This window comes from Carassius gibelio, chromosome A1, assembly GCF_023724105.1.
Source record: "Carassius gibelio isolate Cgi1373 ecotype wild population from Czech Republic chromosome A1, carGib1.2-hapl.c, whole genome shotgun sequence".
Lineage (NCBI taxonomy): Eukaryota > Metazoa > Chordata > Actinopteri > Cypriniformes > Cyprinidae > Carassius > Carassius gibelio.
This window is the reverse complement of record NC_068371.1, coordinates 27,897,850-27,916,008: the sequence shown is the minus strand read 5'-3', so window position 1 is coordinate 27,916,008 and position 18,159 is coordinate 27,897,850. Positions and strand designations below refer to the sequence as shown.

The 18,159-nt window shown below is 36.3% G+C and overlaps 1 protein-coding gene across 1 annotated transcript in view; it reads left to right on the top strand.

The window, feature by feature from the left end:
• ctnna2 (catenin (cadherin-associated protein), alpha 2) overlaps positions 1–18,159 on the top strand; it is a 355,646-nt gene that overhangs the window by 96,456 nt on the left and 241,031 nt on the right. Inside the window, exon 7 of the mRNA XM_052602746.1 lies at positions 11,591–11,794. Coding sequence (XP_052458706.1) covers positions 11,591–11,794 — 204 coding nt within the window. The remainder of the gene's footprint in view (positions 1–11,590; positions 11,795–18,159) is intronic.

The window sequence follows — 18,159 nt, the reverse complement described above, 5'->3', positions numbered from 1 at the left end:
GGATAAAAGCATCTGCAGAATAAATAAATGTACATTTTCTCCCAGAGCAATAAAGGTGGGCTTTTCATATCTTAAAATGTTTTTTTAAGAGAAGCGCCAAATGTTTTCATGACAACTTAGAATAAATTATTTCATGCCTGGCTATGCTTATCACTATGAAATCCATTAAGAGCTGCAGTTATGTTCCAATTTGGGATTGAATTACAGTATCATTATTATAGTTTTGGTATATTGTAGCTTGTTCTTATGCATATATTTAAATAAATGCTGCAACACTACGAACTCAAGACTGAACAAGTCAAAACTAGATATTTGCCTTGCCTAAAGCTTAGACTAAAGATCAGTTGACCTTTAGCTCCAGCAATGCTATAAGATATGCTTTATAGTAAAAAATCCTTGCAGATGTAACATTTTAACATTTACAGTAATCCATCATATTCTATTAGTTCTTCAAAGGTTGGCCTTGTGCATTCACAGAGGCCCTTGATATTTACTGACCCTAGACCTACCTGTGACCCAGAGGGGCCTCGGTTGTGTCATCATATGGTTCCTGGCATCGACAAGGCATATCACAGCCTGTAAAATGTTAATAAAGAGAAATACATAGGCAAATGTTGCTGTTCTTATTAATAAGAGGGTTTATTCTAATTGTCTCTCAGTGCAGCCATGATTCATCTCATAAAAACATTTATAATATAATTTGCATTTGCAATGAACAATACAATTTCATTTACATCTCTCATCTGCATAGTGCTATTTATTAAAACTGTTTTGTATACGTGTTGACAAATGTCTTGTGTAATAAAATTGTAATGATATTTTCAGTACGTTTTATTTTGCCAAATTTACGTTAATATCTTTTATGTGAAATATTTTATACAGGTCAGAACTTAATAACAAATAACATGAATTTTGCTTGTTCCCTCTTATTTTGGTAAAACAATTAACGGTAGCAATTTATTTTACAGTCCTGTTCCCCGTGTACATACTATGTACTTATTATAGTAATTACAATAATTATGTAATAACTAGGTACTAACCCTGAACCTACCCCTAAACCTAACCCTACCCCATCTAGTTACCTTGTATTACTAGAACTTTCTTAGATAAATACACTGTAAGTACACTATAAGTACATATTAGTGCACGTACTGTAAAATAAAGTGCAACCCAATTAACATTTTGCAGAGACCACAACTGTATTTCCTTCTTTTGGTGAACACAAAATAAGATATTTTGAAGAATGTGTATAACCAGACAGTTTTGGTTCCCGTTGTACGTTTTACTGGTGTTTTGTCCTTGCAATGGAAGTCAGTGGTCCCCGAAACTGTTTAGTTATTCTTCAGAATGTCTTCTGTGTAATTTTTTTCATTTTTGGGTGCACTATAAATTTAGTCAATTTCTATGAATGCTCTATGTTGAGATGATTTACTCAAGAATGATTCATGAATATGTTGTTTTGGTTTTGTGAACTGATTCACTTGAAATGTTTGGCTCGAACAAACAATTGGTTCATGAATTGGTCTTTGCTAGTAAAATAAAAGCATCGGATCCGTGCAGGATGAGACTCGCTCCTCTCTCCCCTTCACTGTAGTTTTAGACTGTCACTCAGACCATGTGCCTCCAATAAGCACCAAAGTGAATAACAATAGGTGCTTTTCCCCAGGGGGCTCTCTCCTCTGTGCTTTCTCTCTCCTATTCAAACGAGCTGTTTTCCAAAGGCTACTATGAGTCTTAGTACCCTTTCATTTAAGTTCCCTATTTTTAAAGTCAACTTTTGTCTCTGTCTCTGTGATTGGAGGTTGATTTGCGTGATTTTCTTTTCTTTTTTTTAAGCAAAACTCCTTGATCAACATCAGCTTGCCACTTGTGAAAGTTAATGAAATGTTTTATGAATGAAGAATCCTTGCTACATCCCTCTTTGCTGACTCCGTCTTGTTTAGAAAAAACTAATTAATTAATAAATAAATAAATACATCACTGAACGTTCAGAAGTAAAATATAGTCTGATGGGAAATTACTTCAATCACTTCAACATCTTTCTTTTACACACACACACACACACACACACACGTATATGAAATTTCAAAATTTACCATATTTCACTTATTATAGTGCTCAGAGTTATTTGTGTACTACTTTTTGGCAAACTGGTTCCTTGTTTCTTCTGTTGCTTCTTATCTTAAAATGATGAAGCAACGATTTATGAACCACAGTGGAACAGATTAATGAGCAGCTCTTTTTATCTGTGAATTACTGATGCAGTGAAGATCTTTGTACGGTCATTCCTCATGCTTACAACACCAAATGAATCTAAAACACTTTCAACACTGTGCTTACAGTTCCTGTCATTTCTAGCTATTTTTGCCTGCATATTTTAAATCAATCAGTTCCTTTGTCAATTTTACTACTACTACTACTACTACTACTACTACTACTACTACTGATGATGATGATGATGATACAGAAAAAAGGGGATACAATTTGTATGCATAAAATACATATCAAAAGATGGAAAGTAAAACTAATAAGTAATAAAAAAAAAAAAAAAAAACAATTCCTCATGAAGTTCACTGCTAATTTAAAGGTGATTTTGAGGTGTTTTTCTGACTTTTTATTAATTTACTTTTTATTATTTAACTTTTATTAATTTTATTTTTTATTTTAGTTTTACTTCAATATTTTATCTTTATGCATGAAAATGTAATGAATAGTAACAATGGCCTGGCTATTGGTTTGCGGTGTGTGACTTTCAGAGGCTTTCAGACAGAATGAACAAATCTACACCGCAGGATGGTTGGAGAGATGGCGCTCTCCTGTTTTGAGGGTTCCACCTCCTGGAAGGTATTGTCAGTGTTCGGGAAAGTTACTTTTAAAAGTAATGCATTACATTATTGCGTTACTCCCTAAAAAAGTAACTAATTATGTTACTTAGTTACTTTCGATGGAAAGTAATGTGCTACGTTACTTTTGCATTACTTTTAAATAAGAGCAGGGCTTGATTGTTTTTAATATAAGAAGTTCTATTTATAGCAAATGAAAAATCTGTTTCACACAAACAGTGTAATGAAAAAACCTCAGGCTGAAGGAAAAGTAAATTCACATATGTACAGCAGAACACAGGAGAAGAAGGTTCAACACTCCTCAGCATAAAAAAAAACAACAAAAAAAAAAACATTAAGGACAATTGATAGTTTATCTAAAGTCATTATTGCTTATTAGTATAGTTGACCTGGATCATCAAAGTTCATCTGCAAAGACATTAGTGTAGCAGAAATGAGTCAAATCAGACAAATCAAAGAGTCTATCAGAGCTGTGTGCATTGAAACATGAGCTGAATTCCTCAGGAAGTCATAAATCAGTTCTAGTGCCACAGGAACCAAGCAAGATAACCAACCAACCAACTTGTTCACACAACAGCTTTCAACATTAACACCAATAGAACAATTATTAACAATTTTAATTCGAAGAAGAGATTGTCAAATTTATTGTTCGTGATTGGAATGCAACGCTGGACATCACATGTAAACCCAGGAGATCAAGTTAAATACTTGCATTGACTTCCCCCCCAGCCAGTGAAACCAGACTGAAATTCCTAAGGGGGAAGGGCTTTAAACCTTTGTCTTCACAGAAAAGTCCCTTTGCCAGAGAATGGCAAAGAAACTGCTTTTTATACATTATATATGGACCAGAATGAACTCAAAAAAGACTTATGAATGAATCATTCCATTGCTTAACTCCATATTCATTTACGTGTAACCCACACATTTGACTATCATGTATAATCACTTATTGTGTATGTCTTTTGATAACTATACGATACATAGTCATGTCTAGTATTGAAATAATCGCATTTTCTTGCTTGATATTGTCCTGACAATCATTTATTTGTAAAATATATCATAATCATGTTATAGGAATCATGTCCAAAATTAGACCCTGTGAGGCAAGAACCACATGCTTGGTAAGATAAACAAATGATTTATGATACCCACCCCAAGAACATATCTGATTGGTCAAGGCAACATTTGAGGGGTGGCCAACAGGAAAGTTTAAATACTTTGGACACGATTAAATCTTGCTTTTAGTTCTAGTCTAGCTGCTGCTATTAGCCATGTCGGCTTTTAGTCTAGCATTGCTTGTGCTATCAGTCATGCGGGCTTTTAGTCTGCTTTTAGTTCCAGCCTTGCTCGTGCTATCAGTCATGCCTGCTCTTAGCTTGTAGCTTTGCTACCTAGCTTTAGCTTGTAGCATCTAGCCATGCGGTTAGTCATCATGGTTCTTTGAGCGCGGTTCCAGCGTGCCTGCCTGCTGCTACTTATGCCACAATGAGAAGGAACACAACCTAGTCTCGTCAAACTTTATTTATTTTCTTTTCCGTTTGAGAGTTTTGTGTTCTGAGTTAAGTTTTGTAACGTCGACCTCGTCTGCGCGTTTGAACTCCGACCAGCCACACAACTCCAGCTTCAGCCAACGCCCAAGCACGGGCTCCCCAAGACGTCACTTCAGCCACTACTGAACTTCCAGCCAATCAGCGACACCGGGATACCCCTTTCAACTGGAGTCCCTTTCACAGCAAACGAAGGCAACGTATTCCCAGATATTTGTTGTGCTGGTGTATCTAATATAATTTTAACCCCATTGAGGAACTCAATGCGAGCGCTAATTTCGTGATTGATGGTTGTTCATGTCTATGCAATTTAACGTATTGCTGTACACTTGGGATTCCATATTTCCATTCTCTTAAACTCATATCTTTCCCTAACTTTCGACCTTCCTGCAACTTGTATGAATGTGTGTGTGCGTGTGTTTATGTGTTAGATTAGTTTATATGTCTTAGATTTATCTAATAAAGCCTTATTCATATTGAAAAGAGAAGTATCTTGTGTTTTGTGCTTACAAGTTAATGTCTTAAACTGCCGATCTTGTTACTGTGCTAATTGATAGTGTTTTCACTATAGTTTGGATATTAGTATCCAGCTCAGATTTGATGTTAAACGGCTCCTTCACTGAACCGCAGGCGCGTCTCCGTGAACAGCCGTGAAACAGTGATTCTGTTCAAATTCCCTTTAAAATCTTAAATGATTCCCTTTGAGCTAAATTGACCTGTTTCCCTTACATTAGTTAGTAAAATGGGATTCAATACATTTGTGGTATTGAACATATTTAATTATTGCAGGTATGGGGACATATTCTGAGTTTGCATTTCACTATTTTAATTCAGTTTGATGAATACTAAATCGAGTAGGATGAAGCTACATCATGTTCACACAGCTGACACAACGCCTCTGTACTTCAGATTTCTCCCGGTATGGGGACAGGAGACTTGTCAGTCAATAAATGAAAAAAAAAAAAATAATAATAAAAACTTTTGAAAAAGTAACTCAAATATTCTCTTGTAAATTAAAAAGTAATGCGTTGCTTTACTAGTTACTTGAAAAAAAGTACTCTGATTATGTAACTTTCATTACTTGTAATGCGTTACCACTACACTTGGTATTGTGAAGCTTTCTCACTATCTCTTTGCATCTCTGTTTGTGTCTGTCAGACAGCTGACATTAATGTTTTTTTTTTTTTTTTTTTTTCACCATGTCTTGTTCTATCAGAGCAGGATAATGCTTACTTCCCCTTGTGTTTGTTTTGGCTTGTGGAACCCACAGGCTGCTTTGTGTGTGTGTGTGTGTGTGTCTATATCAGGTTTTGGCAGTTTTTTTATTTTTATTTTTTTATTTATATTCTGTGTTTAACTGCTTACATTTTGTGCAAATAAACCACAGTGCAAAAACAATCTGTTTAATTGATTAATTAATTAACAAATAAATAAATGAATCACTTGGCATTCACATTTCACTTGATATTTTGAATTAAGATTTATAGATATATACTGTATAAATAAATACTTGCATGAATGAAAAAAGCCTACAATGGCAACACTGATCTGCATATCTCACTGAAGGTTTTCAATATCAGAAAAGGTTTATTTTTAATAATGTCCATAATCGTTTCAGATCAACCTGAATTGTTACTGCAACATATTTCAGTGTGGTTTGTTTTGTGAAAATATTCACAGTGTAATGCAGGCACTAAAAAAAGAGCAGCACAAAATAAATGGCATTTAATTCTAAAAGTGAGAGAAAATGTGGGAAATATGAATTTAATAAGGCAAATAATAACTTTACTGAATCTAAGAAAGGGAGGGGATAGGGGAGAGAAGAGGAAAACAGCTGTAAATGATGTGGCATCTATGAGATTACTGTAACCTGACAAGAAAAACAAAACAAAACTTTTTAATACTGAGTTTGTCATTCTTTGTTTGCATCAGTCATATAAAATGTGTTTACTTATGCTTTCTCAGTTTTAGAACAACTCTTTTACCCTACAGACTGTGAGGACTCGAACTTAAACACAAGCAAGCGTATGCATGCGAGTGGTGTATATAAACCATTGTGGTGGACAGAAGGCTCGCCAACACACAACAGAAACACATGAGACAGACTTCTGATGTGGGCAGTTGCATTACAGTGATGACAGAAACATTTTAATAGCAGATCAAAGGGGGAAGTGTTGGTGGCACTGCGATGGAGCAGGTGGTGTTTGTATGAATCAGTCAGATGGCACTCCGGCCCTCTTAACCTTGCTGTATGTCCGCACACACACACACACACACACACACACACACACACACACACTCATTGAATGTAGGACAGTGGTTTGCTGGATTCCAGCCTGAATTAGAGACACCCTAGATAGACACAAGTCATTAATAACCCGCACAGACTAGTCACCGGCCTAGCCAACTTTGTTTGTCACCCTCTTTCTGTCCTTTTCGCTCTCTCTCTCACCCATGTTTTTCCTCTTTCCCATCCTCTCGCTCCAAAGCACTTTAGTCACTGTGTAAAAGTAGGTTGCGTTCAATGCACCGCTCTCCTGGATGCTCCCTCATTATACCGTCCTTGAAAAACAACCTGTCATATTGTGTGAGAGGAGTAAGTGGCAATCCCACCCACTTCTAAAACACACACACACACACACATACAGTACACTACATAACTGATTGAATCTCATTTTTACAGATGAGTTTGTGTACTCCTCAGCAATCAATCTGGACTAATTATGTTTGGGTTGACAAATTGATGGCACCCTTACAGAATGACTTTTTGCATTTCACTTCATTTGTCTTCTTAGTGCATATTGTATGTTTTATGTGTCGTCTAGATTAGAGAATTTAGATTTCCTTAAAGGTTTATCTGCAAAGAATTTTGTATTATGTATGTTGGGATGGCAAAGTTGAATTTTCACCATTTCAACACCTCAGTCTTCAGTGTCACATGATCTTTAGAAATCATTCTGATTCACTGATATAAAAGGTTGTAAGCATATATTAAACATTATGGGGAGACCAATTTATATACCATGGCATGGTTGAATAACTTATTCTGATTGGCAAGTAGTTGTGCATTAAAACCGTGTGCTTTGCATGCAACTTCCATGTCTCTCTCTCGACTTTTATTTGAGAAAAAAAGTAGAGTAGTTTGCGTCACTGGATAAATCTATCGGTCATTTAACATTTTCATGTCTTGCAACGTTAAACTGACGCTTCGTGCTGGAATATGCACTCTGCTTTGGTGAACAATAAACCTGGCCTACTTTTATTTGATTGGCCAGCTCAGTCATTTTGACATTAACAAGCACTGTTAGACCGCTGAGGCAGACCAGCCTAAAAAAGACTTATTGGGTGGTCTGTGGTGGTTTATATGCTGATAAAACATTTTTGTTAAAATGCAAATGTTTATTATCACTTTAGATAAATGTAAGACATTCTTGCTGAATAAAATCAGAACCATATTATCTATACACATATTAAGTTTTTTAAATTTCTTTTAATTTTTGTGAAGGCTATTTGTATGTATTTGTATGCATTGCTGTCCTCGAAAACCATATAGAGAAGTTTTGTGATAAGACCAAGATCCAGGCTTCATGACGGATCCCAGTCCCTCAAGCACTGATGAGTTTTTGTTTCTTCAATAATTCTGCCAGCAATGCAATAAGCCTCTCTTAAGGACAGCGTGAAAACAAAATTGATCTTGTTTGTTTGTGTAATGAATGTACCTGGTCTCATTTAGCATGATTCATCAGTGCTTATGAATCAATGCGACTGTAAAGAAATAGATGTCTGAAGGCTATGCAGGTGGAGAAATATTAACCACAAATATGAGCTAGATTTTCATAATCCAATCAATTCCTGTTTAATCAAATCAGGTCTTGGCCTACATTACGTCCTGCTAAATATTGTTTAACTCAAGTCTGCACTGCATTACAAAAGTCAGATGTGTTGGAAAAGCTGTTGTTTCAGGTTGTCTTTACCTAAATTGAATAACTCATTGTAATAATTGGAATATGTACTCGCAATATGCGACACACAAGATCTAAGGAATCTGTACAAATTGTTTTACATTGGCTTTGGTCCAGCCTGTCGGCATCCGAAAGTTCTGCCTGTTGCTTTTCAATCAAATATTTCCCACGAGTCTTTGTTTTAGCTCCTCAATCAGGCAGAAGAGGGCAGACTGTAATAGAGCCGGGAACTTAATGCCGACAGATTTCAAACAAACCTATAAATATAGTCATTGAGATGGCCAAGACTGCTGCTACTGCTTTTACTTAAGAGTTGATCTCCATGGCAACAGGCTATTATGGGAAAGCTGTCTCTATGTATTTCTATCTCTAATTGTGCTGCTGTTAGCTGGCAGTATTGCTGCTAGATTAGCACATACAGTACAAAAGATGCAAACATCATTTCCTGTCTGTGGATATGCCAAAGAACAGGAAGCGAACGCTGAGTTATAAATGATGACGGATCTGTGCACTTATTATTAACCGCCAGGTCTGAGTGGCTTTCTGAATACTAGTCTCAAAAGTAAAGGGCGCACTCACTAGCTACCTCTAAATGCCACCTCCAACTCATCTGCACCGGCAAAGTCCACAAAATGCAAACTGCTGCCGAAGCAGTATCCATATATAGCCATAAAACATAATATCGGCACTATCAATATGGTAATTTTCCCATCCCAGCCCTAGAGATCATAAAGCCTGTATTTGGTAGCATCTTTTCATCAATAAAAAGGGAGGATGTTCTTGAGTCTGCATCCTGTGTTTAAAAGCCCCATTAAATCACAATGTGGTTGTAAACCGAGGCCCTGGGTCTCCCCTTGAAGGTCACTTTAGCAGCCTCTCTATGGGTTTTAACTGACTGTCTTCAGTGGTTTGCTAATGGAAACTACTGTTTGTGAGACTAAGGCATACATTATAAAGCAATAATCGAAAAAATTTGGAAGGTTGTTTTATACACTACATCAGTAGTTAATGACTGACTTTAGGGTATACACACACACACACACACACACACACACACACACAAATTCACCAGTGTTTCTGCTACATTCATTTTCGTAGTGATGGGTCCTCATTGAACGATTCATTCATTTTGAACGGAACGGGCCATTTATCTCAGCAAGGGATTAATTTTTTACGCTTTTGGAATTAAATTATTAGTTCACCTCTCTAGTTTTTACCTCTCAGAGCCATTCATTCATGTGTCAAGTGACATGAGAGCAGCAATGGATTAGAGCTGGGCGATATATCGAATATTAGCGATAGTATCGGAATGATTTTGACGAAGATGTAAAATTGGAATATATCGGGAATATCGAATATTTCAAATTAAAGCATACTTTCCCAAAAGAACGCGCCGAATGTCCAAAAAAGGAACCTGTACCTGCCCTACGCCCCTCTACTACGAGAGCTTAATGATAGCGGTTGCCAGATAACAAGAGTTTAAATCTCTGAATCAGAGCTCCACTGTTACAAGGATACATTTTCTGCCCGGTGTTTGCTTATTTTAAGCAATCTGGGAACTATGCGCACGTGCTCACTCCTCATTGCGGAAGAGCCACCGACGATAATCTGAAAACACTAATAACAAGCTGGAATTGAGCGATCTAATGAAAGCGTCGTTCAGCCGGTCTGTGTTCTGTCGTGAGATCTCAACTGTATTGTTTGCATTTGTGATCGCAAAATAAATGCAGTTACTCGACCGCTGATGTTAGAGAAACATAGGCTATGGCCAATTGGAATTACTTTTGGGGAATTTTACTGATATGTTTACCAGTTTCCATAATATAGACAGAGAGAATGCAAAAGTCTTTGGTATTCATTTATATATATTTATATATAAGAAATAGCTTTGTGCTTCAGCAACTAGCTCCCCATCTAAGATGGTTTTTAATGTCAGTAGGAACATAGTTTCATGACACAGAGCTTCTCTTAAAACTGCAGAAAGTTGACAGACTTGTGTTCTTAGCTTAAAAACTTGTTAAAATGTTTTAAATGAAATACTTATCCCAGTTGCATAGTATAAATTGTGAATTGCATCCACTAAAAAGTTGACAGAATGCACTTTCTGTACTTAATTTGCACTGCTTCAGTTACATATAGGCTTACATGTATTCATTTATTAAAAAGCAGTAAGTGATCTCTTGGTCTAGATTTTTTAACTGCTTAAATAAGCTGTTTAATCTAAATTGTTTTTTTTTGTGTTTTTTTTTATGGGCAAAAGAAAATCATGTTTTTTTTATTATTTAAATGCAAACGCAAACATATAGAGATATATATCGAATATCGTAAAAAAATTGACAATATCGAGATATCATTTTTTTTTTATATATATATATCACCCAGCCCTACAATGGATACAGATATTAGTTAATAATTCCCAACCGTTCTTACAAACACAGTGTTTAGTTCGTTTCTTTACTCTTACAGTTACGTAATGTTTCTGGTCTCAAATTTTATTTGAGCTTTATAGCTTTTTATTTCTTACCATTGATAAATTTTATAATTTTTTTGATGGTTCTTATCATAACAAATGTGAAGAATTAGATAATGCTTTCAACTTTTTCTTTACTACTATCTTTTATTTTTGGATAAATAGTGTCTCTTATGAGTGATCTGTAGTGTGTATTTTATTGACCAATATATATGTGTGTGATTTGAAAGCTCTGTTTGATTTTGAGTACAGGTGAAATGGGTTTTAAAGCCAATGTTTGATTTTGCCAGAAGAGTCAGGGGTTCTGTGAATTTAGTTTGAAGGTTTGGATTTGTGTTTAAGGTTTTGAGAAAATGAGTGATGGTTTCAAGTTTAAGCAGTTCAGAAAAAACTGTAATACTGCCCTCCAGTCAGAGTTGGAAATTTCAAGATATGAGCGGGAAAATGCTCCCGTATTACAGTTTTTCACAGACCAATGTGGTAAAATGTGGTCTGTTTTCATTTACATATAAGCATTTATTAAAAAAAGTTGTTCAATATGTTTGAATCCTTAATTAACAGAATACTGCATGGTATTGTGATACTTTAGCTGGTATCATCAGACATTTAAATTATATTGTGATAAATAAATAAACATGTCTCACAATGGTAAAAATCAGCCTACAAGTGATTCTTCCTGAAGTTGTTCATGGTATTTTTAGTTTTAATCTAAAACTCAATTCATATCCCTGGCCTTATTTATTTCATTTATTTATTTTTCAATTTCAGAATAAAATCATTTTGGACCCGCTAACATTCAGTGAGGCTCGCTTCAGGCCGTCACTGGAGGAACGTCTGGAGAGTATCATCAGTGGTGCTGCCCTCATGGCTGATTCCTCCTGCACACGCGACGATCGCCGCGAACGCATTGTGGCAGAGTGCAACGCCGTGCGCCAGGCCCTGCAAGACCTGCTGAGCGAGTACATGAACAATGTAAGTCCTGAACAACATTTTCTGCCATGTAGAGAGCTTGGTGACTGGTTTTCAAGTGATGTTTTTCTAAACACTATTTTTATTTTTGTATAAGTTTTACCGAATGATGAAGGTGATGATTATTGATTTATTACTTTTTTTGTATCAGTTTTAGATTTAGTGACTCACATGCAGCAAGGTTAACTTGCTGTTTAAATGCTTTTATAAATATTTACCTCCAACAACCATGGTTAAAGTAGTCATACCTTTTAGGTGTTGACACATACCATTTAAATACACATAATATTTCTTACAGAGTGGTTATTTTTTATCAGTACTGACATTGAACATAAAAATCTTTCTGCATAGAAAGCATTAGTGTCACCACATATAGCGCACTTATTCTGTATAAGGTTGTATCAGGTTATGCACATTTCTGAAGTTTAAAAAGCATATAATCATATAGAATTATCAAGGTGTTGCATATGTGTTTGCCTTTGTTTTTGTGTGTATGTGCCAATTATTTTGAAACAGGTGTCTGCCTTGCCAATTGTTCTGTAATAGCCTATTGATAACTATGGTATCAATGGGGGCTGTCAGGCTCTGACACTATGCAGTAATCAATGGCTTCTACCCAGCTCTAATCTAGTGTATTTCTTTAGTGCTGTTGTGCTCAAGCACCATACGGGAACAGAGGGATATTAAATACAACCTCACATTTGATTAGCGATCCCCCTTTAGTCATAACACTACGCCAGTGGAGATGAATATCACATCAGCACTCCAAGTACAAGCTCCTGCTCTGGGATGAAATGTGTTTGTGAGGCTAGGACACTTGTTTTATATGAATTTTAGTCTCTCAAGTACGGAGCCCCGCACATGACATGCAAGAAAAAAAAAAAAAATTGTGCGCACGATTTACTAATTCGTTCCCTCAATGTACTAAAATGTGCACACGATTACTATTGCGTCCTCGATTTACAATTTCGTTCACTCGATTTATAAATTTTGCACACAATTTACTAATTCGTTCCCTCGATTTGCTAAATTTGGGGGTGTCTGTGGTCTTGGGTGACGGGATGGGGGGTTTATGATATTAGTCTTCGTAGCCTATAATGAAAGATAATTAATTTCAAACCTTAACTAAACACATTTTTATTCAAAGATTAAGTGTTGTTAACTGTATTTGATTTTAACCGAACTGAGTGTACACTCATAACAAGTTTCACACACCTTCTCCGGCCCCGTTGAGTTGTTGACACTTAACAGTGGGAAAAGCGACACATGCGCTATTCTCTTGTATAGCTTAAGGGTGAATGGGTCATGTACTTTCTGCTCTCGGTGGGATGAATTAGGAAGCTTGCATTAAATCAGCAGTGCAGGTAAAAGATTAAATCCTCTATTAAAACAGATGTCCAAATGAGCATACCGGTACGCTAAAAGCACGTTCTGGGGGCACGGAGAGGTGGCGGTACGCTCAAGAGCTATATTTGGAAGTGGCGTTACTGAGTACCGGTGCGTACCGGCCCACTTAAAGCACTGCTTATAGGGGTAAGAATAAGTCTGATATATGCAAGCAACATTTTACTGTTACTGAACATCCAGACACTGTTGAGAGTGGCATTTATATGAATATGGAAATATATGCTAAAAATATGCAAACTTATTTTGTTTTTCCTCTCAATAACAAAATAAACACACAACAACAACAAATTACAGCATGATTTAGTTATTTAATTTATTATTATAATTTTTTTAAATACCTGGCATTTAATGTGGTATTTCTGATTATTATCTGATCACAGAAAACATGTTTATGTCTGGCATAGAGTGTATTTGTTGTGACGTAATCGTACTCTTTCACGGCTCTTCTGTTGTAACTTCCAAATCCCTCAGGCTGAATTCTTGTAGTTTCTCAGCTCACTTCAAGATGATTCATCTTTTGGTAGTTTGTGCTAGAGAGTTACAGCTGCAGGCATGGAAAAATGTGTAAGCGATCTTAACCAAAGGCCAAAGAGATGGCAAAACTTGAAACTGTATTTTTTTTTTTTTTTTTTGATATCTCTATGGTATATGTCAAAATTCAAAAAAACTAATTTTATCCCAACAGATCTGTGGTGTATGTTATATATCAGAATTCAGGTAGAACAAAATAGAGAAAGAATACAAGTTAACTCGAGGTAACTAGAAGTGATGTCTGATTTCTTTAATGTACACAAAAGCTACCATTGGTTCGGTTTCTTCTAACACGTTTTCGACTTATGCCACTGTCCTTTCACAATTTTCTCTCATCGTTCTTCAAGCTCAAGCCTGAACAACTTGTGAAACAGCACAGGCTTGATCAATGTGCTGGTTTCCAATAAATTAAGTTCAAGTGACAGTAGAATGTCCATACTTGTCCTGGGCGGTAGTGACTGTTGATTGGTGACACCCACCCAGGCTCCCATACCACTGCTGAATCATCAGAATTGGCTGATTTAGTTACGGCAGACCAGAAAGGCCAATCTATCAATTGATCGGCTGGATAATACATTGCTTACCTGGGTCAAGGGAGCTTGGGCTTCTGGCTAGAGGTTGAAGGGGTCCAGGGGTTTGTGGATGTGGTGGTTCACCTCACTAGCCTGGCCTGCAGTCCAGTAAAGAAGATTTAGGGAGTTGGTTAGCAGAGCTTAATCTTGCACTTTGTGGGACAAGGCACTCTGGCGGTCACACTGCATTTAAAGAAGATGGATGCCTATGTTCTTCAGCTCTCCAGGGGGCTACACAGAAAGACTTGATCAAGAGTCAGGGTCTCCTAACAGTCCATCCACCAAACAGCGCTGCTACCAGCCACATAAGCACGGAGCCTTTGCAACCCAAATGATTACTTAAGAAGAACTATAGCTAAGGAAATAGAATGGTGGGATGGATAGATTAGAAGTGCATATGAGATTTGATGTCACCTCCTACTGCACTGGGGGCAGATGAAGGGGCAGATGAAGATGCTATTTTGTGACTTATTTGAAAAGTTGGGTCACCAGCACTATGTATATATATATAAATATATATATATATATATATATATATATATATATATATAGATAGATAGATAGATAGATAGATAGATAGATAGATAGATAGATAGATAGATAGAACCTAGAGTACCCCCTCCTTCCCCGTCTATTTATAAATGTTTTTTTTTTTTTTTCTAATAGGCATTGATACTATATCAACCATGAGCCATAATTTGCCACTTACAAGACGGTTGCTGGTGTTATTATGTGGAGGGCCATTCTTAGTCTACAGATTGGAGAAAAAAAAGAGTAATGCAGTCTTGTTCGTTACAGTTTAGGCAAAACTAAATAACTCTCACTTTTAGGAGATCACTAGCATATCAATAGCTTCAAAGCTGACTATGTGTCACAAAAGTAATGACATTAAGACTAGAAGCGGTTCGATATTCTTAAACGTACAACAGAGTGTCATTTCATGAATCAGTTGATTTGAAGTGTCTTTGAGCAAATCAATTGAGTTAATAAATCAGTGACTCATTTATAAAGATGAGCTCAATTTTGAATAGCAACTAGCAAACTACTCTTACTGCTTCTGACTGCAATCCAAATGAATTAATTCCTGAATGAATCAGCATTTTTGATGAATCACTTGAATGACTCATTGGAAACTCTCCAGGACTAATGCACAGTTACTGTTGCATATTATATTACATTATATTATATTATATACTGATATGATTTGTTTTTTGTGAAATGAGTTGATATTTTAGCTCAAGTATTTGTCTTTATAATTCAGAATGTTCCAGAATTTTTGTTTTATTATTATTTAGATAAAAGTTCAAGAGTTCTAGAATGGTGTACAAAAGTGACATAATGTTGTGACTTCCTGCTCATCTCCCTAGGATAGCTAATAACAAGCTGTCGTGACACGATACGGTAATGTCATGTGACTGCTGGTGCCTCTGCACAGTGTCCTCCCAGCCACACAAGCGCTTTGAAGCCTTGATTTGGCAAGTGCTAGACACCGTCTCATTGGACAATACCAGTCATTTCAGAGAAATAACCCACAGCATGCACAAGAAGAAAGCCTTTCTTTCGCTCTCACCATCCGTCTCACTCTGTCTGCATCAGTGCAAAACCTACCCTCAAAGACACAAACAAAAATACACATGCATATTAAACATTCCCCTTTAAGCTTTCAAGCAAGTCTCCTGAAACATCTCCTGTGATTTGCTCTCTCTACTTTTGCTAGCACTACTTGTGCCATTCTATTAGCCTGGCTGCAAGAATGTTGAGTCATCTTAGCTTTTTCCTAGCCTATGTGAAGAATGAGGTCTCTTATCTAGCTGTTGGCTACAACTGGTGTTTTTCTAGCATTTTGAAGTATGCTGTATGTTTGACGTCTCCTGTGTCCATTATTACCGATGACTGGAGAGAAACACACAGCATGATTGTCTGCAGGGAACCTGGATTTATGTGAGCTTTTGTTTTCTGCATCTGAAGAGATGAGAAGTACTTTAGGTTTTCCAAGACTGTAACTGCATCTCTACTTGATGGCTCCTGCTGCTTGTTTAACTTTCCCATTTCGATCTCTCCAAACCTAATTAGACATCATCTTCTTTTCTTCGTTCTCTCAGATTCTGCTTGCTGAGAAGGTTTCTCCAGGCTTTTGTTGTAGCATCATGCTTGAAATCCTCCACATAACATGACACGTTGTTTCTTACATAAAAAAAAAAGACAGCCATAAATATTATTATTGCAGTTTTGTTTTGTAAAATAATAATAATATGCAATACACGTCAATATGCAATTGTGTTCTGCAAGAAAAAGAAGTGCATAGAGGTTTGGAGCGACAAAAGTTTGAATAAATTATGACAATTTTCATTTTGAAATAACTGTTATTTCAAAGATGCATTTGCTCGCATTTGGTCTAATTTTGGTTAACTCTCATGTTCTTCATAACCATTCCTCAGGCAGGGGAAGCTGACATTGTCACAGGTAGCAGACAGAAAGACCTAATTAATGTCAATCAATCGAGCCACAAGCATTTCTCGCAATTAAGTTTTGTCTCCCAGCATGTCAAGCTGATTTAATGTCAAGACTCATACTGGATGGTTTTCAGATAACTATTTTTGAAATTTTCCCAACTAGGCCTAAATCTCTTTTAGGAATGCCAGCTTAGAATAAATATCTTGGTTAGTGGCTCATCCTCTAAATTAATGATGCTCTTGTGCTAGATGTCATTTTTTGCATATATATATATATATTATATGATACATCCTCACTAGACTTGACCTTTTCTGAGGTCATCGCAAATCAAAGACCCCCTGTACGCATTTCAGGATTGTTTTTGCAGATTTCTTCACCCATTTCTTTTTCATCGAGAGCCTCTTTTTAGCCAGATTCCACACTTACGCCCTATTAAGTGGCCTGCGTGGAGCGATCCATCAGCCTTTTCCCATAGCTGCAGTACTTGTACCCTCCCCTCCATCTGTCGGGCCTTAAGGCCCCTGGCTTGTTTTGCACTACCAATGAGAGACACTTACTTCTCTTACAGCCCCATTCCAAATAGCACAAAGCACAGACTTTGAGCGTAATTTACAAAACATGATATGTGTTGTTTTAGTGTCCAATAGTAGGGATGCATGATATATTGGTATAACTTTTGCTAACAGACAATTTGGATATAAACTACATTCAAAATTTATGATTGTGAAAAGTCCCTTATATGCTCACCAAGGATAAGTTGAAAATGCATTAGACACAATAACCATTATATATATATATATATATATATATATATATATATATATATATATATATATATATATATATATATATATATATAAAAATTTAGTTTTTGTTTTATAGTAAATAATGATTTACTTCTTATTTTTCTTTAGTTTTCACTTTTAGATTTACTTTTTTTTCACTCATACATTTTTAAATTAATATATAGAAATTTAATGAGGCAACAATTTTACATAAGATACTTTCTTTCTCTGTAGAGACAAAAGAAACTTTAGACTTTTGACTTTTTGCACCTTCACAAAGGCATCTGAAAGTAGTAATGAGAAAAATAAGAGGACACACAGTTGCAAACTCTCAAGGAAGGACCTTTTATCTCCCAATTTCCTTTACAAGGACTCTTGCCTGAATGCTGGCCCTTGGCCTTGCTCTGGTAATGCAAGGAGAGAAGGACGCAGGCACGAGGTGCATTTCTTTTTCTTTATCTTGTCCCTCACATTTTTCCCAAGCACTTGCTCTATCAGTGTTAAACTAGAATTGCACTGCCAGCGACTCCTGTCCCTCCCTCTCCAAAAAGAGAGGTTTGCAGGTTAGAAAACATAATTGGTCCCCATATATAGTCAAAGGGCTTAATTCAACACCGCT